This window comes from Hippoglossus stenolepis, chromosome 9 (assembly GCF_022539355.2).
Source record: "Hippoglossus stenolepis isolate QCI-W04-F060 chromosome 9, HSTE1.2, whole genome shotgun sequence".
Lineage (NCBI taxonomy): Eukaryota > Metazoa > Chordata > Actinopteri > Pleuronectiformes > Pleuronectidae > Hippoglossus > Hippoglossus stenolepis.
Genome location: NC_061491.1, coordinates 27,136,620 through 27,157,007, shown reverse-complemented (window position 1 = coordinate 27,157,007; position 20,388 = coordinate 27,136,620). Strand labels below are relative to the sequence as shown.

The window sequence follows — 20,388 nt, the reverse complement described above, 5'->3', positions numbered from 1 at the left end:
CAGCTATCGTAGAGAGGCACAGTTTTACAGTTTAGGTTATGTAGATGTTCAGATGGTTTGCGGACGGCTCCAGTCACACCCACAATCAAAATACCAACATTTGGCTGGAAGTTAGTGTGAGTTTTCCCCCCTGTCTTCACAGACTTTTACTTTCCTCAAATTAGCATTTTGTTTTGCTATTTTATTGTCTCGCTCCTGTCAACCCATTTCTTTCTTCTCCGAGGACCACCCCATCTTCCACCTACCGTCAGAAGCTGTCAGACAGGAGGCGTTTTGGTGATTACATCACTTTCTCCTGAGAAAGAGCCACACAGGCCTTTTGAAGAGTCTGGCTTTTCCAGGGCATTGGCTGCCTTCATCTCCCCGGAGTTAGTGCTAACTGTGTGAGACATTCATCGAAGCTGGCGTGTGCTTAAAGACTGGAGGGCCTGGAAAGCCAGCTCAGTTCCCCCACTGCACCGGAGTCAACATTCCTCTGATACCACCAACTTACTTTCTTTGCCTCAGCCAGGACAAGACGTGGTTCCGATGCTGTTTTTGCTTTAAACGACATCGGTCTCGTTGTACTTTAATAAGAATCACCAGCTTTAAGTTGGTTATCAGTTTGTTTAATGGTTTCGTTAGAGCTGCAAACTTAATCCTCTCCGTTATGTCACCTCCCTCTGAGGTCGGTCAAGTATGCACCAAGATGTCTGCCTGCACAGGTCAACTGCTGGGCATTCGTATTCACATAAAAGACATGAGCAATATAACTTGTTTGGTTTTATTAGGATATAAAAATCTTCTATGTCACAGCCAAAGCTGCTCAGTGGCTGTGTTGGAGATAATCACATTCTGCCGAAGCTTTGCTGGAGATCTGAAGTGACTGGGCTCATTATCCCAGTTCAACCGTTTCCTTTTTTTCAGGTGCATTCATTTTCCCACAACACATTTCTGGATCAACAGATAAGGCTTCATGTGTGAGAAGCGAGTAAGAGCGCTCTGTTGCCAAAGGCGTGGGCCTCATCCTCTTCCTGGAGACGTTTCCAGATCTGAAATTAAAAATGGACGAGATTAATTTGGAGACAAACACATGATAAAAAACATTCCCTAAAATCATTTATTATAATCAGCTTTTTGCTGGATCTTGATTATTAATCATGTGATTATTGATCATTTGCTGCTTAATATGAATAAAACTTGAATACATTACATCATCATGAACATGATTTGTGTGTGAGTCACATCTGGTAGATTTCCATCAGCAGTGGAGGTGAAGACAACAGTTCCCATGATCCCGCGCTGCCTCATGACGTCATCAAACCCGATCCTCTGTTATTGTTTTGATTGAGAGACCCCGAACTGCCGAAGCATTAGAATCAAAAGGGAACAGAAAACCATGTAATGCTTTCTGTTGGTGAATTTCATGTTTGTTGATTTACCTGAATTTACACAGACTGTCAGGGAACTGCATTAAATACTTACTGTACTATTTAGAGCAAAGTATCCACAGAAGAGTGAGATAAATAAGCGTCACCCTGAAGCTTCAGGCAGTCAGTCAAAAACAAAAAGCAGCTTTTAGGTAAAGCTCTTACTCCTCCCTGAGATATCAATTAAGTGAAGCTGCATCAAGGCAGTAATTTGTGCACCCAAATTTAATTTCCACGTCTCATATTTAGTTGTGACTGCACTTAACAGTCGAGTGTACGAACAGAACTCAAAGTGAGGTGTCTCGGGACTAGTGTCCGTGGCATTGTGACGCTCGCTGCTTACCAAGTAGGTGGAGTGGGCTGTAATTCTGCATTTGTCTGTGGATCGCTGCCTCCCCTTTTGTTGATTTTCCAGTTCAGCCTTATGCCGAGTCGCATGACATGTGTTTGCCCCAGTTTGTGGTCCCGGCCCTGCTGAGCTCCGACTCTACCATTCTCTCAGTGCTCCTGTCTGCTTCAGTGGCTCCTGCAGCAGAGTCAACAGCAGTGTTCAGGGATGAATGCAGGGCTTGGTCCGCGTCAAGGATACATTACAGAACAAAGAGATAGGTGGGACTGTTTCAGCTTGATCACGGCTCATAGGGTAATTCAGGTCTTGTAAGAATTTAAATTTATTATAAGAATATTGTCCTCACCAGAGTAGTTGTGGGGGTGTCAGAACACAGGATACATCCACAAAGGCCCAACAGTCCCCTTATGAAACCACATTTAAATCCGCTAGATTTCATTTGGATCTCTACCAACTGTAGATATTATTATATATATTAGATAGTATATTATACTAATAGATATCAGTCCCCTAAATAGGCCTGGCCCTTGTTTAACCCACCAAGTTTTGTAGAAATTCATTCAGTAGTTTTTGCATAATCCTGCTGAACAAACCAAATACCAGGTATTCAATCCACCCATCCACCCACCCATCCATCCATCCACCCATCCATCCTTCCACATCCATCCATCCATCCATCCATCCACCCATCCACCCATCCATCCATCCACCCATCCACCATCCATCCATCCATCCACCCATCCTTCCATCCATCCATCCATCATCCATCATCCATCCTCCATCACCCATCCATCCTTCCATCCATCCATCCATCCACCCATCCATCCTCCATCCATCCATCCACCCATCCATCCATCCATCCATCCATCCACCCATCCACCCATCCATCCTTCCATCCATCCACCCTTCCATCCATCCACCCATCCATCCATCCACCCATCCACCCATCCATCCTTCCATCCATCCATCCATCCATCCATATCCACCCATCCATCCTTCCATCCATCCATCCTTCCATCCATCCATCCATCCACCCATCCATCCATCCATCCATCCATCCATCCATCCTTCCATCCATCCATCCTTCCATCCATCCATCCATCCATCCATCCACCCATCCATCCACCCATCCATCCCATCCATCCATCCATCCATCCACCCATCCACCCATCCATCCATCCATCCATCCATCCACCCATCCACCCATCCATCCTTCCATCCATCCATCCTTCCACCCATCCATCCATCCACCCATCCATCCATCCACCCACCGACCCCCCACACCTGAATACCTTCCCATTTTCTGGCAGGTTTGTTCAGATTAGAATAAGAATCTGTTTTTAAACATGTCTCTGGGGCTCAGTGGCCGTCACTCACTGGGACCTGGTTCAATTTCCAAACCCTGCAAACAAGTCCAAATCTCAGAAGGAAGCGTCTGCTGGTTTCCCCATTTCCTCCTGTTTCATAGTGAAACTTGCAGCTCTAAACAGGAACCTCAGAAACCCGGCCCAGTGGGCTGGATATTTTTAAAACCGGCTACAGGCCAAGCACTTCTGCTTCTGGATTCTCGATTCTTGACATGCTGCAAGATTTTCTCCTTGACCGGCAGCTTTCCAACATGTTTGTCTGTGGCTCAGCCTGAGTTTCCACTCCAGCCAGCAGCTGAGGACTGGCTTTCTGCTGATGCTGATCACTTTATAACCCCCACTGCTGTGAAGAGCTGGCTTCACCAAATGTGCAGTAGATCTGCGGCTCTATCTCAAAGCCTCGGCCTGCTTTGCCTGTTCCTCTACCAGGAGGATTCAATTAGTTTTATTTACGATGAAGACTGTCATGTGGGTTATGTGGATTATTAAATGAGAAGCCAGGACCAAACATAGTACATGTGTCGGCACAGGAAGAGGAAGGGTGTTGTTAGAGGAAGTTGATTAGGCTGCATCAGAATATCTGACATGACTTGCAATAAAATTTGACATGACGTGCGATAATGTGAACCAGCTTTTTCCTCCATAAACATAAAATGAGACATGCTCAGGATGTCAAATTGGTCCACGTTGATGCAATTGTTGAAATTTACATTTTCTGCAACATGCACAGAAAACATTTTTTTTGGTCAAATTTCTTTTCCTTTGACCGTCACAAACTGAGTCAGCAATTTGTGACGGTCACAGGAAAAGAAATTTGACAAAAAAAGATGTGCAAGACCCGGAGCCATGTTCTTATGAAAACAAGACACTGGTTTGTACATCAGTTTACACTACGCAGACTGGGCTTATTGGGAGGGGGGGGGCCTTAAAGAGACAGGATTTAAAACCAAGTGTTTCAGACAGAGGCTGAAAAGAGGAGCTGCAGCAATGGACTTAAAAATTCAAATGATTAACCTGAATATGAGCACTCCAGTTTGTTGGATTATGTTTTGCTGGAACGATGGAATTCATCCCATCAGACGTCTAAGCAGCTATTATGTCCATATTTGCTGATGCTACATTGTTAAAATGATCATAAACAGCTGTTTACTCACCAAAGTAGCAGAAATGTTGCTAGTTCAGCGCTAAGCTAAGAACTCTCTGTCAACTGTGTTGTTTTTATATCTATCACATCTTCTGAAGTTGGGACGCCAACCAGTTGGCCCAGGTCCAGCCAGGCTGTCTGATCACTTTTTGATAGTGGGTCACTTTTTGTATTATAAACTTGTGTTTGTCAAAGATGACTGAAGCTCTCGGCAAGCGACCACCACCAACCACACCCGGCAAGAAACCATGTTCAGTGGCAGAGAAAACGTACAGCTCATTTTAACGGTGATATATATAATGCTTTGTTTTCAGTCATATCGAGTGTATAGGGTTACAGAGTCAGAGGTCCATATTTAACATGGCCAACGTTTTAAATAATGTTCGTCAAAGTCGTTCCCTGTGAGAAAGAAAATTACTGCTCTGAACGCTTTGTTCTTCTATTCTTGCGACGAGCTCATGTCAGCTCGTGACGGATTTCATCCCCTCTGAACACCGCTCACAGGAATTTAATGTTCTCCAGTTCTACCATCTGTGCAGGTTTACCATACGCTCAATCACTGGCAGCAGGACAAGGGGGGGGTTGTGATGTCGGGATCCACAGTGGGATGATTGTCAGTCAGCGAACAAGTGACAATACAGGAAAACAACGGGACTGCTTGGGTTTACAGTTGGTGAATCTGGAGACCTGTCGCTACAAAAATCTAGTTTTTTATCCAACATTATCAGCCCCAGCAGCAGGCCTGTTGTTTTGTGTGGATGAATACTGAAGGGGTTTTCACTAATGCCTTATCTTAGACGGACAGACCTGGTGGTTAGTGAGAGCTGAGTCGTGGATTCTATCGCTGCCAACACAGGCTGTATTGTAAATGTCAGAGCCTCTTGTCTCTTTTGATCTCAATCATGCGTTTAACATGTGTCTAAACCAAAATCGTACACGTAGTGCGTTATTTTCTGATGACATTTCCTTTCAAGCTGAGGAAGGCGGCTGAAGGCACTGATGTGGCAGAACTAATTATGTAACTCAAAGCACAATTAGTGCAGCATCTTTCATGTTCTTTGATTTCTGTCTTTTCTGTTTTCTTGGTGTTCCAATACATTTCCAGTTGAGTGATATTTAAGGACGGCAGCCTTCACTGTCGCAAGTACTTTTTCTTAAATTTTAAGAAAAGGAGTGATTTGTTGCATTATCTGTAAAACCAAGTTCTAACCAGGTGAAGAGGTTCAATCCCAGGAGGCGGTTCATGCTATAACCGTCTGTGAGCACTCACGGGCAGCATCAGGCACTTCAGAGGAAAGTGTACTAAATGGCGGATGTTGACTAGAATTGCAGTTTGAGTGTGGGTTCATGCAGAGGGCAGCCGTTCTCTGTGGGCAAGAAGCGGTTATTAAAGCCTTTTGGTTCACGCCGATTTCCTTCGTGCCACAGATGCCACGTTCCTGTGACTCAGAAAAACACTTGGAAGCTTCTTTGTAGTCGTCTGTCTCTGCGATGCTCTTCACATTCTTTCAGTCTTTCACGACAGTCCTTACAGGAAGTGGAGGCGCGAGGAGAAAGCAAATGTGTTGAGATGCCCGCCGGGGAAAAGCAGACCTTGAACAAGACAGCTTTCAATAAAGGTTAACCTCTGGGAACACATAATAATTGTCCTATTCAGCTCTAAGGACATTTTCACCTTCTTTTTATATGATTTATAGTTGGTCTGGTCAACTAAGTCCCTATTAACAGGCGGGGGGGGCAACATAGGAACCTCAGAGAGAGCCACAAGTGAGGGATCCTTGGATGGGTCAAAATTATCATCATTCTTCTTGGTGGTAATGAATATTTCATATCAGTCTAGTGATTACATTTTAATATCTCTTTAATTAACGTATGGATTGATTGATTGGCACATCGCATTTTTTTATTTCCACCTAACAATTAAGTAAAAATTAGTATGACAGAGGCAAACAAAGAGAAACTCTTAAGTTGTTGTCTACATGAGGAGAGGAAGTGAACAGAGCCAACAGCAGGGGGGGGGCATCCTCAGTCACATTATTCAAAATCTTCTATTTTGGGCTCGGAGTCAAGTCTTAAGACTTTAGAAATACTAATAACCCCAAAGGGCCAATAATTGTGATATCACAACAACAGAATCAAATTGTATATACAGCCAACAGATGGAGAAGTTGGCCAAGAGTGAATTAGCCTGCTGAGAGGGGCGCTCACCCTGGGGGGGGCTGGTTTGGATCCAGAATGGTTTAGACTTCACATAAGTGGCTGGAGAGAGGGAATGAAAAATGCTCTCTGAATTTTCAGTAGCTGCTTGTGAGCCGTCACGCTAAGCCAACTACTGATGCTATGGTTTCCTATTGGTTTCTAATGCATTCTGTCCAACATTCAATTAGTATATCATTGGTCAATTACCTTTATTTAGTTTAAAGAGAGCTAACCATAACCTTTCACTCTTATGAATTTAGTCAGTGACCTTTTCCGTCTTACACGTGTCCTCTACGGTCTCGAGCTACCTGCCAAGACCTTACTGTTACAGGAAGTGTTTTGTCAGTGTCTACAGCGTAATCCACTGTGAGGACTGAACGTCCTCAGCTCAGGAAGGAGGGACTACACGGCAAACTGTCATGTCTGCTCATCCTCCACGGAGCTGGCTGACTTCCTCAGAGGACTGAAACTGAACTGTCAGGGCTTTTTGTCGCCTTGGTTCACCTCAGTCTCGGTCAACTAGGGGATCAGGGGACGTAACCTCAGCCAGGACACATGTATAGATCCTTACCGTGTGATTGACGGCTAGCGCTATCAAATGGGTGCAGTGTGGGCGGGATCTAATTCTGGCTTCACAAGACCTCCCTACTAAAAACAAGATGGTGCTAACAAAAAATTCAAAACTGCACGGTGGCGTCATGGAGCGTTGACGCTTGAGGCAAGTCGATGCTTTTGAGCTGTTTGTCAAAAGGAGGGCAAGCTTTGCCACTTCAATAGTGTGAAAGAAAAAGCAATTGTCGTGCTATCATCATGATCGTGAAATCAAACGCACAAGTAACTCAAGAATTTCTTATGCTGGAGAAATACAAGGAAAGGAACCAGGAGCTGAGGAAAGATGTATTATTATTAATATAGGCTACAGCGAAAATGACATTTAATTCCTCGTCATGTCCCACATCCCTACAGGCTCACACTCTTTATCATGTGGACATGATGATATGATTTTCTCCGTCACCAGCGTCCGTGAACCCTTGAGCAAGTTACTCTGTGTCAGTGCAGTTGCTGAGACACGAGGCTTATGTTGAGATCGATGAGCAGCTGTTCCAGTCTTTTCATCCAGGTTTTTTATCGTTGGATGTTTATCTGTGTTGTGCGGAGGCTTCGCAGCTCAGTGATGTCTCTTAGCAACCGTCTTAAAGATAGTCTGGAGAGAAGTGGATGTGTGGAAATTACAGCTAATAATAGAAAACAATTTTTTTTAAAGGAAGTCAGATATCCAGTTGCTATAGTTCAAAGTCAATTGGCCAAACAAAATTAAATATGTCACATCTACCATCTCAACAAATGCTTGTTTTATTAGCAAGCTAATAAGGCATCAGGCTCTTTTAATACAAAAATGTCAGTTTTGTTTTGTCTCATACTTTTTGAATCACTGAAGCTCAGTATTAAAAATCAGTGGTGACTTTCAGTACCGATCCCAAAGTGCCACTTGTTTCATGTTCCTTATTTAATCAACTTTTAACTTAATTTAACGTTAACTAACCTATTTAACTTATTTTGAACAGATCCCATTTTTTGGAATCACTCAAAATGTGCCAAAGACTCCGATGAAGAGCATTTATAAATGAAAGCACCTTTCAATTGGGCCTGTGCCTCCAAACTCTCACAGATAAAGGTCATTTCATATTCAGATAATCCTCCCTTGTACTTTACAGTTTCTGACTCTCTGTGGACACGGTACAGATGGTTAAAAACAGCGTCTAGATTTGATTCTCACCCCCGCAGGATGATTGAGTATTGAACTGCTGTGATACATGTAATTAACGCCCCCCCCCTCTCTCCTCCACAGGGCTGCCTTTGCCCTGACAAAGCCGCTCAAGATGAACATGGTGAAGAGGATCATGGGTCGGCCGAGGCAGGAGGAGTGCAGCCCCCAGGACAACGCGCTGGGCCTGATGCACCTGCGGCGCCTGTTCTCCGAACTGTGCCACCCTCCTCGCCACATGACCCAGAAGGAGCAGGAGGAGAAGCTCTACATGATGCTTCCTGTTTTTAACAGGGTAGGTCCCACCAGGGGGTGGAAGGAGGGCCGGATGTTTACGATAACGGAAATGAATTCATTTAACAGCTGACAGATTGCAGGAAAGAATCCCTTTCTGGTTGTGGGGACGTGTGAAAGCTGGAGTTCAAACCTGTTAGACTTGTGCATGTTGTTGGACTTGTGGTTTTCCAGTCAAGCTGGTGCTCTGTCAACATTCACCTGGTTCAGACCTGGTATTAACATCCATCCTGAGTGATCCTGTGGACCGTGCAGAGTACCGTACATTCAGAGGTGGTCTGAGACACATGTGGACACTTTCTTTAAGCTGTGTGAATGTCCACCTACTCAGCTGATGTCCTCTGACCCTCTACAGTGTCTATTTGTTGATTTGTGTGTATCCACAACCACAATATCAACACTGATCCACACATAATGATTCAAACTTTCCTTAAATTGATAGAATATTTCTTTATAACTGAGCTGAATGAGATTCACTCAGCCCCACATGTCTCTCTCTCTCTCTCTCTCTCTCTCTCTCTCTCTCTCTCTCTCTCTCTCTCTCTCTCTCTCTCTCTCTCTCTCTCACACACACACACACACACACACACACACACACACTCTCACACACACACACAAGTGGTCACATGAGTCACGCTCACATTTTAATACCAGGTGTGAACACATGACCTTGATGCTGTCCTCATGTGATCGTATCTCTCTGGACGGATGTTGTTACCAGGTCTAAACGTGGCCAGTGACTCCTACATCATGGATTTATACTGCGGATGGATTGATGTGAACTCGATAAGTGACAAGTCACCTGGGATTTATTTCCCCCTCACACTTAAAGACTCCTGACAGATTCCTGCAGCTAAATCTTAAGGAACTAAGCCGGTTGAGCACAGATGCTTTCATTCTAGCTTTGGCTCACATAAATTCTCTTCAATGAAAATGACCAAACCACAATATATGGAATCATAATCAACTCCAGCATCAACACTTGAGATTCAGCCTGTTCCCAAAGTGCAGATCCTGAAAGGCTGTTTGACAAAGTGGACCTTGTCTCATGCACACCTGGTGGACAGGTGTGTCGGAGACAAAGTGGACCTTGTCTCATGTACACCTGGTGGACAGGTGTGTCAGAGAGTGAAGTCACGCGAAGGCGGTGAACTCCCTCCCAGTGTCAACACCGAGTTTAATCAAACATCTTACCTGAGCCACCGGCTGCATCACAGGCCCTGTTCAGACCTGGAGTTCACATCCGTCCTGAGGGAGACGATCACAAGTGGACAGCGCTGAGCACGTCTGTTCCCACCTTTTGGTTCAATAACCAATTCTCTGTTGAAGCAATTGATCAAAATTGTTCCTGATTAAGTTTTTATCTATTATAGATTAATCATTCGAGCAGGAACGATGGTCAGAAGCAAATGAATTGGACAACAGACAAAGCGCTGATTGATTAAGCATTAAATCCATAAACAAGAGGCAGTTGTATATGAAATCCTTTGACTCAGGGCGGCTGAACACGACATACAATCTGTGTGTGTTTGAGTCAACGCAGCAGAGAAGGCCGGACTTGTTACATGTACAGTGTTCCTATTACTCAGATGGAGAGTATGCCTCTTTGTTGTGCAGCCCCCGTTGAGTGTCCTCATCAAACTGGAGTGCCCCACCAAGGGTCTCTTGACTTGTCGGCTAATTGCGCCGCCCGGGCTGTGGTTCACTCACTGGTGACATAACTCATGTCAGAACTCAAAAGTCGAGCACTCCCCCCGCCCCCCTGCTGCAGAGGGACGCTGGGCTCCGGCCCTGCTTTAATGTTTCCCTGATAAATAAATACACTGCGAGGAGGCTCAGGCTGCACGGCCCACTGTGGCTGTAGAACTAGAACATAGCAGGGAAAACCCAAAGATCTTAGCAAGTCAAACTTCCACTCGGATGATTCCTGCTGCAACTTCAGGCTTGAAGGAATTAAAGAAATGCTCTTTAAAATAAGAAGAATCTCTTATTTTTGAATCCCCTTCTTATCAATAATCCTGTTTCCTGTTTTTATTTCAGGGTTATACATCAGCATGTCTGTCTTAACACTTCTGATCTCTATTCTCCGGCTGTTTGTGAAATCGCTCACCACTCGCCACTTTGCAGTGCGGTCCGAGTGTTTAATGGGATCTTTTATAGCCTGTAGATGCATTGTGGGACTCGTTGCATCCAGTCCAACGTGAAGAGTAGTGTGCAACTGATGGTCAGTAACCGAGCAATGTATCCCATCATGCATCTGACAGACGAGAGGAGAGAGAGAACTGTGTGATGTGGATCTCGTGTCTCCGCCCAGGCCCGACACACACTCCCTTAAATTCAATCCAGCTGAACTAAATATCACACACATACACACTTAAATCTGTTTATCTATATTAATTACTTTCATGGGGTCAAATATAAAAAAACACCCAATGTTAAAGAAGGTCCTGGCCCTGCATCAGAATGTAATGGGTTCTTCCCGGTTCCCTCCAGGTCTTTGGAAATGCTCCACCCAGCAGCATGACGGAGAAGTTCTCCGACCTGCTGCAGTTCACCACCCAGGTCTCACGTCTCATGGTGACCGAGATCAGACGAAGAGCCTCCAACAAATCAACAGGTGAGGCCCCCCCGCCCCCGCCAGGTAGACTCATCACGGTGAAGATGTCATGGGAAGCTCTCGGAAACATCCACTTATCTACTTGTTTGGTTAATAAAGTAAAAGATGAATTACTCCTTCCTGATGTTCATTTGATGTCCTGATGCTCAGATTGTTAAGCAGCTGTAAGAAGTATTTGTATAAAGTATAAAGTATTTGCCGTTTGATGCTGTGTGTGATCATATGAGGAACAGAAGGGACTTTCTCTCATCTATTAGAAACAGGGTCTGACTTATCCTGCAGTTGATTAAAATGTATTGAATCAAATCATTTAAAAGAAACCGTTAACTCGACGTCAGTGGATTCTTTTCCATAGAAATGTGTGTGTTAGTAAATGTCCAGCTCTCTGTCTCTAATGTCCTCTTCTTCATCACCTCTCTCCATCTTCCTCTTGAACGTCCACGTGACTCGTTCTTTACGAGCAGCCGCCCAGTCTGAGCGCTCGCTCCTCCAGCTGGTCTCCACGCCTCTGTGGACTGACTCAGTGGTTGACTCACGCTCTCAGATTACTTTTCTCTGTCATCATCAAAACAACGGATTTTGGACTCGGGAGGGGGTGGGGACTTTGTGGGGGTTTTCTAGCAGATATTTTCCAAAGCACGTTTATTTCTAATACAAAATGCAACTCATACAAATAGGTGAAACCGATCCGATACCACGTCAGAGAAGTTTGGACACGCTGCCGGTCCTGTTTTAGTTTGAAAACTCGTTGTGTTGTAGTCTGGACCGGTCGACTCTTGCTTTCAGTAACAGTTCCACCTCGTCATTTGTCCAATCATGGAGCTAAAACATATTAGCATGGATGTAGCCTCAATATTCTTCCTGCAAAAGTGGGTTTTCGAGAACACAAACCAAGAACCCCCCTCCCCACATCTCATTCACCGAGCGTTGCAGCACAACTGATCATTGTGTTTTTGTGTGTTCGCTCCTCCAGAGGCCGCCAGTCGAGCCATAGTCCAGTTCCTGGAGGTGAACCAGAGTGAGGAGGCGAGTCGCGGCTGGATGCTTCTGACCACAATCAACCTGTTGGCTTCCTCCGGACAGGTCGGTGTTACAAGCGTCACCATGGTGTTGTTTCCTTGATTTTCACGTGTGTGTGTCTGTATTCATTCTCGCCTTCCTCTCACACGTGTGAACGTAGATGTAACATGAAATTGGGGGAACATCTTGTGAGTGTTCTGTATCTATTTGACCTATATGCAGCTCCCCTCTCTGATCTACCAGCAGAAAACAGCATCTTCCTCAGTAAGAACCACGGAACAGGCCCTCGAGGACAAATACAAATTCCCATCTGACCTGTAGCAGCTCGTTCCACCCAAACACAGTCATTTGTTAAACCTGCTTTACTGTCCTGACGCTGAGCCGGATGTTTCCTCCTCGATATTTGTTTTCCTCTCATGCTGCTGTGTCACATGAATTGCACCATTGTCACCTTTTGGAAACAAGAGCAAGTCCACATTTAGTTTGTGTGTGTGTGTGAAGCTTCTTCTCACAACGCAAACAGCACTCTGCATAATTCAGAGCCTCGGCTTCCTCTCTGTCTGTGCTTTCAAGCGCTGGCCAGCAGATTTCTTTTGAGGTTTTGGGCCGGCATTCCTCCGGGAGTCTTGAGGGGAGCGTCGCTGTCAGCTGGCTGCCTGGCCGCCCGCCCGCCTCTCTCTCTCTCCTGGTCTGCTGCACTTCAGAAATGTGCCTTTGTTGTTGTCGAGTCAAACATTTTCTCACTCTTTCGCCAGACATGTTTTTGAAAAACAACTCCCTCCATTCTGTTGCTGTCAGAACACACACACACAGACACACACGGACACACACGACAGCTGATGCTTCATGTAGAAATATTTAGAGATTAAGATTTAGAGAAAATTAAAATTCAGTTCAGTTTGTTTTAGTGTTTCCTGTCGACTAAAGCAGAGAAGTTGAAAGATAAAAGCCTCAAGCGGAACAATTGAAGTGCAACTGCTCACTGTGTACACAACATTTCAAAAATATAACCACATAGGTTTGTACACTCACACTTATTTAAACCACTCCCAAGCACAGACTGTAGATAAAGATGGATGACACGACTCCACTTCCTCCCACTATCCTGAAATGCAGCCAAATATCCTAGAAAGCTGCCATCTTGCACCGATGAAGTCATTTGGAGCCAGACTCTGTGTAGTAGCAATCGGTGGATGGCGTCCCGGTATCGAGGTCCCTCTGAGAAACAAGCTAGACCAGCCACGAGTCTGTCAAAGCTTCATAGTTCCAAACATCATCTTTGTCTTCCCTGTCCTAAGAGCTTGACAGCTCCGGAGTCGTGTGGACGGTAATTAACCCGTCTCACATAATTACAGGTCACCTCTAATCGTCAGAGCTCAGAACCTGAGTGTTTGAATTGCCTGGTCGGACGTTAACCTCTCCTCCGAGCTGCCGGCGGCTTTTTCCTTTTATTCGCAGATGAAATAAGAAATGTCCATTCATCCATTCTGGTGTGTGTCCACTGTTTCCTGTCAACCTGCCCCTCTGTCATTGTGAGCGAGCAACAACAGTGTTGTCATTATACTGCAGCATAAAAGACGAAGAAGAATCACCCACCGAACAAACACCATCATTGCTCAGACTCTTTGCTTGTGTGTGTGTGTGTGTGTGTGTGTGTGTGTTGATGGGGAGTGACTGGGTTTAATGGATTTATATTCCTTTCCTCTCGCGTCTCAGACGGTAAAACAAAGGACTCTCCTGGCAGCTGGCCTCCCATAAACCTGACGTCACCTCGCTCTCATTAGTGCTCGTCTTTCCTCTGTTCTTTCTTTCTTCTCTCACTCACTTCCTGCTCTTCCTCTTCCTCAGATGATATAAAAGCTATATTTTTCTTTGTAGCTCTGCCTCTCGCATCCACGCTGCTTCCTCCTCTGTTTTTATACGACGCCCTTCACGCTCTGCATTCCCAGTGCACTCATCTGACACACACACACACACACAGACGCACACACACGTCCAATAAAACGTCTTTGCCTCTCTGGTTTTCTTCCTGATTGACGGTTCAGCAGTAACCTTGACCTTAAAGCTGCAGCGGTGCCAAGATGTCACAGCCTGTAAACAAAACACAAACACACACTTCACCTCACAGACTCACTGCACCACAAGTGCTGCTCCAGTTTATCCATGATACTGATTCACTATCATCTACAAACACCTTCCACCTACATCCACTGTCAGCGTCGCGCTCTCTCTCTCTCTCCCACTCCCCCTCCCCCACTCCCATCTCTCCATCGATCAGCTCGGGGGAAATTGAGTGTGCTCCGTTATTCCTCCTTGTGGATCCACCCTCTCGCTCTCTTGGACAGACAGTCCTGGTATAAATGGGAGGATCCACTGTGTGTTCTTGCGTGTGTGTGTGTCTGTGTGTGTGTGTGTGTAGGAGGCAGCGTTTGATTATCTGAATCATCCGCCCCAGTGAGCACGAACCCCATCTCCTTCTGCAGCCCTTTTCCTTGCCATCAAGACATACGACACACACTCATAAATACACACAGGCAGTATAGTTGTGGAAAAACACACAATGAAAACACACACCTCAAGGCCTATTTCCCCCTCGCGGAGACAAAACCATAAATCATAACACGACAGTAAATATACCCATTTAGCAAAGTCACAGTGAAAACAAAAACACATTTTCATCTTTATTAGTGCAGCAGAAATCAGATGAGCTCGCCTGCAGCTCTCGGCTTCACGTTAACGCAGCCTGGGTCAGTGGCATGAATCCATTTTCACGATAGAAAACCGCTGCTGCAGAAATTAAATTCAAGGTTTAAAATGTCTAACGTGTGAATCTCAACATGGTCCTGACTCTTCTCCTGAGCTCTTTTAACACAAATCCCTTTTTTCCTCCCCTCTTTAGAAAACCGTGGACTGCATGACGACCATGTCAGTCCCCTCCACGCTGGTCAAATGTCTCTACCTGTTCTTTGACCTGCCCCACATGCCCGAGGCCACGGTGGGCCCGACCCCGCAGCCGCCGCCGCCACCGCCACCGCCGCCTTCCACCCAGGAGAAGACCCCGGTGCAGGGCCCCCCCCAGCCGGAGCTGCCCCTCGCTGATCGCAGGGTGCTGCTACAGAAAGTCTTCGTTCAGGTAACATGACAGTAGCCCTCTGAAAACTCACCTGCCGTGGTTGAGATTCTGTTGAAATCGATCTAAAAAATAAAAAACCATAACAGTTAGAACAGTCCTTCTCTTTGCAGCAGAAAGCCAAGGTCTCTGTCTTCTGCCTCATCAAGTCAATACACATTTAGCTCAGGTTGTCCAGATTTTAGAGATATGAAGCAATCGGGGATTCTCCAAGAAATTACCTCACAGTTAGTCATTTATTTCCATTTTTGTGGTGTAGAAAACCCCATTTTACTTCTGCACGGAAAGCAAGTCTCTGTCATTTGTTGTGGATTCAGCATAAACTTAAGTCTTGTAAAGCATGTGAGCAGGATCTGTTCCTCTGCATCAGCACATTATAAGATGGTTATTGATTAAGTTTGATTAATTGAATCCACATGTGCACCGATATAAAAGGATTTGTGCGTATGTTAACTTCATTTACTCAAATTGCTATGAAGACCTCAGCTCCTGAATCTTACATCTTATGAAACCAGTCAGAAGAGACACATTAAACAACAACTCTTCTGTCTCCATCCGAAAGGTGAAAAACACTCGCGCATGTCTTTCTTCCCCAGCAGTACGAGTCAGTTCCCTGTTCTTTCCACTCTTTGCAGATCCTGGTGAAGCTCTGCACCTTCGTGTCTCCGGCAGAGGAGCTGGCCCAGAAGGACGACCTCCAGCTCCTCTTCAGTGCCATCACCTCCTGGTGCCCCCCCCACAACCTGCCCTGGCGGAGGAGCGCTGGGGAGGTGCTCACCACCATCTCCAGACACGGCCTCAGCGTCAACGTGGTCAAATACATACACGGTAAATACAAACATACAGTATATGATAGGATATAAATATGTATACATGTCATTTTTTGGGTTCCTCTGACCGTTGCTCTCCTCACCTGCTGCGTCCACAGAGAAGGAATGCCTCGCCACGTGCGTTCAGAACATGCAGCAGTCCGACGACCTCTCCCCGCTGGAGATCGTGGAGATGTTTGCCGGCCTCTCCTGCTTCCTTAAAGACTCCAGCGACGTGTCACAGACGCTGCTGGACGATTTCCGAATGTGCCAGGGTTACGCCTTCCTCTCCGACCTCACGCTCCGACTGGAACAGGCCAAGGAAGACGAGTCGAAAGATGCACTGAAGGACCTGGTGAACCTGGTCACCTGTCTGGCCACCTACGGAGTGACGGAGCTGAAACCTGCGGGTCTGACGACCGGCGCCCCCTTCCTGCTGCCTGGCTTCGTCCTCCCAGTGTCTTCTGGGAAAGGTGAGTTCATGGTGTTAACAGAAGCTACTGAGTCACTGTCAGAGCTGATATGGCTGTAACGTCTTGTTTAGACTAGATCCAAGTTATTTATTTTGACTACTTGTGAAAGATGTTCAAACCCTGAGAAAACGTTTGTTCAAGGGATGTTTCATTTTGGTTGCTTTAGTCATATGCACTTTACCCGTGGCTTTGTCCGTCTCTGCTGTAACGACCGGGGAAAACAACGTACGATGAAGGGAAAACACACGTTAGCCAGTTAGCAAGTTAGCTAGTTAGCCAGTTAGCTAGTTGGCTGGTTTTTCCCTCCACTGTTTGAATTAGTGTCGCTCTATCTCACACCGCTACCAAAGGTTCCTCGATGCGCCCGCTCATCCAGATTCAAATTAATTGGATTCTCTCTTGACCCGTGTTTCGTCCTTCCACAACATGTTGTGTTAAAAAAGTATTTTTTGCGTAAATCTGCTGACAAACAAACAAACGGGTGAAAATACAACCCTCAAGTCTCTTTAGGGGCCACGCTGACGTATACGTCACAGGGATGAAGACGCTCTCTCCCGCCTCTATCCAGAATGACATCCCAGTGATTTTCGGATCTCAGGCCCTTTTCCTAAACCTTCACACTACCACCAACTCAGTTTGCCCCGAATCCCCGAGACAAGAGAGGAATTACATGTGAGAAAAGTCTTGGTGTATTCCCCAGCCGCCGCGTCTCCCCATCCGATCTTAATCCCCGAAATGACTTTGATGCTTGGCCGATCCCAGCGAGCTTAACCTGTTGACTGACACCATGGCAACTCGGCCGCCTGTCACACTGCTGGAGACGGATGCCTGAAGCCTCCTGCATACAAATGGGCTCTTTCCAGAGATGCTTTAGTGGTTTGGAGAATTGGCACGTTGACTTCTAACTGCCTGAGAACGTCTCCTCTTGCAGCCTAACTCACAAAGAGACACAGAGCACTGCCCACAAAAGATGTGACGGTATTTTTTATGAAAAGCCTAAAATCTAATCTCAAATCTTTGGTTTTAGGGAAATATTTCAGATTTGAACACTTGTAGTCGCTGTGTTGGGTTCTAACTTTTTTTTTGTCTCCCTGCCAAGACGAAAAACACAGAAACTGTCAGATTTATAACCTCGCACACGACGACAATCCGACACAATTTAGCTCTGCTGCATGTTTTAACACACACACACACACACACACACACACACACACGGACACCCCTAATGACAACTCCAGCTGCGTGCAAAGTCATTACCAGAAGCCATCATGGTGTGAGGGGTCCGCTTATTCGGCTAATTAGGCCGCCACATTCACTCAGCGGTTGTGGGTGTTTTTCTCGTGTGTGTGTGATGACACATTTCACCGTCGCTTTTCTTGAATGTGTTACTACATGTGTGAGTCGCAGTTTGTGGATTTATCTGAGCTACTCAACCCCAAAATGGAGGTAAGATGACGAGTGTAGCTTGTGGAAAACATCCATCTTTCCATCCTGAATTAGGGCCGTACCAACACCTAAACCAGTTGTGTAATCCTCGGTATTCTTTTGTTCCAGGCCACACAGTACGTAACATCCAGGCCTTCGCGGTGCTCCAGAACGCCTTCCTGCGAACCAAAACCAGCCGTCTGGCCGGCATGCTGCTGGACGCCATCGGAAACATCTACGCAGCAGAGCCGGCAAACTACTTCATCCTGGAGTCGCAGCACACCCTGTCGCAGTTTGCAGAGCGCGTGGCCAAGCTCCCCGACGCCCAGGCCAAGTACTTTGAGCTGCTGGAGTTTGTCGTCTTCAGCCTCAACTATGTGCCGTGCAAGGAGCTGTTCAGCGTGAGCGTGCTGCTCAAATCCAGCACGTCGCACGCCTGCAGCATCACGGCCGTGCGGACGCTGCTGAAGCTGGCCAGGCACGACCCGGTGTTCAGCGACGTGCTGCGGGAGGTCGGCCTGCTGGAGGTGCTGGTCAACCTGCTGCACAAGTACGCTGCCTTGCTCAAAGACCCGGCCACGCAGCAGCAACCACACAACAACGACCAAGGTGAGGAGCTTGGCTTTCGTTTCGCAGGTGGTAGTTTGTTAGATCGTGATGTTCTCAATCTAGAAAATTGAGTCAGGATTTTATCTTCCACTTATAAGGAAGCAGCAGCAGATTGTCCGGGTCAGACTCGTTCACAGCAACAGGAACATGTGGGGAACATTCAGGCGACGTTCACGACTCCCCCTGGATAATATCAGGAACATGTGCAGACTTCAGTGCAGGCCTGAAAGCAGCTGTAGATTTGATAAAAGCACACGCCAGTAACGACCGTGACAAAGAGCAGGACCGTGTTGAAGAACCACAGGTCTGACCTGAAATGCACTGAGCTGATCTGAATCTCAACCATATTACAAACCCATTAGATGCAGTTGCTAGAAAATTAAATTCAGTTTTACTGCGTTAAGATTTTTCCAGATTCTCAGGGCATTCCCTTATATGCACTTACAATCAGTGTGTGTGTGTCTCTGATGGAGTCTTGATGCTGTCGTCTGAAGTCGACCTGTCCTCCCTCCCTTTGTTTCCCCCCCCCCCGTCTGCAGCCGACTGTAAAAACAACACAGTGGCGGAGGAGCAGAAGCAGCTGGCCTGGCTGGTGATGGAGACGCTGGGTGTGCTGCTGCAGGGCTCCAACACCACCAGCACGAATGCAGGTAAACACACACACACACAAACACACACACACACACACACACACACACACACACACACACACACACACACACACACACACACACAGAGGGTGGGTCAGGGTGATGTGATGGGCAGGAGGTCTAAGGAAATTAAATAAGATACTTAATTGATCCCTGAGGAAGATTCTCCTTCCTCCACAGAGAGGTCAGAGGTCGGTGTTTTGCTCAAGGACACTTTAACACTAACACAAATTAGCATTTAGCCTTTTTTTTTTGGGGTTGAATTAAATCACCACGGAGTGATTCTTTTTTCTTTGCGTCATCAGCTTTGAAAGTCAAACTTGACTTGACAAATAATGAAATAAGTACAGCGTGTGTGTCACCAGTAGTTCTAGAGGAGCTGGTGTTGTGTGTGTGTGTGTGTCCTTCACTGAGCCAGATGTTGCTTGACATCCTGCGCAGCATTTAACAACAACACGCCGCTTGTGTTGTGTCAGTTTAAATACTTACTGCTCAGGTGCTCTGCAGTGTTGGCGCTTTGTGTGCAGCAGGAGATGATGTCTCACCCGTACAGACACACAAAGATGTGAGGTCCTTAATGGTTGAATAGCTGCTAAACACTGCACCCGCTGTGTGTGTGTTGTGATGCTTTGTTAAGACAGTGCTAAGCTACAAAGCTAAAGATGAAAGTTATGACATAAGATCACATTGTGTCTCCTAAGCTTGTTTTGTTGTGTCTTTGTGAGTTGTAGGCGTTACGCAGTTCTTTTGTTATTTCTCACAAGAGCTGTGAGGATTTGATTTTAAGCTTCAGCATTCAATTTGGTTTTAAGAGTTTGGTTTGGGGGCATTTCGCTGTAATGGTTAAGAGTAGGTGTTCGTGCGTGTGTGTGTGTGTGTGTGTGTGTGTGTGTGTGTGGGGGGTCAGACACGTGATGAGTCAGGAAGATAACCAACCACCTGCACACTGACGGCTCGGAGCTGTCTTCGACCTTGATGATGACCGGTGACCTTTGTCAGACTGCACTGGTGTGTGTGTGTGTGTGTGTGTGTGTGTGTGTGTGTGTGTGTGTGTGTGTGTGTGTGTGTGTGTGTGTGTGTGTGTGTGTGTGTGTGTGTGTGTGTGTGTGTGTGTGTGTGTGTGTGTGT

General features: G+C 46.1%; 1 protein-coding gene and 1 long non-coding RNA gene across 3 annotated transcripts in view; one reads left to right on the top strand and one right to left on the bottom strand.

Annotated features, from left to right (window-relative positions):
- The window catches only part of wdfy3 (WD repeat and FYVE domain containing 3), a 76,661-nt gene that overhangs the window by 8,907 nt on the left and 47,366 nt on the right, over window positions 1-20,388 (top strand). For both annotated transcript variants that reach the window (XM_047341322.1, XM_047341323.1), the window contains exons 2-9: window positions 8,318-8,528; window positions 11,021-11,144; window positions 12,118-12,227; window positions 15,064-15,297; window positions 15,930-16,122; window positions 16,223-16,576; window positions 18,131-18,610; window positions 19,150-19,260. In XM_047341322.1, coding sequence (XP_047197278.1) covers window positions 8,349-8,528; window positions 11,021-11,144; window positions 12,118-12,227; window positions 15,064-15,297; window positions 15,930-16,122; window positions 16,223-16,576; window positions 18,131-18,610; window positions 19,150-19,260 — 1,786 coding nt within the window. In that variant the 5' untranslated portion in view covers window positions 8,318-8,348. The remainder of the gene's footprint in view (window positions 1-8,317; window positions 8,529-11,020; window positions 11,145-12,117; window positions 12,228-15,063; window positions 15,298-15,929; window positions 16,123-16,222; window positions 16,577-18,130; window positions 18,611-19,149; window positions 19,261-20,388) is intronic.
- On the bottom strand, window positions 810-15,434 carry LOC118115527. The gene is made up of 4 exons (XR_004697574.2): window positions 15,329-15,434; window positions 1,753-1,935; window positions 1,193-1,341; window positions 810-1,031 (listed from the first exon to the last, which is right to left on the bottom strand). It is a non-coding gene; the product is annotated as an uncharacterized LOC118115527 (long non-coding RNA).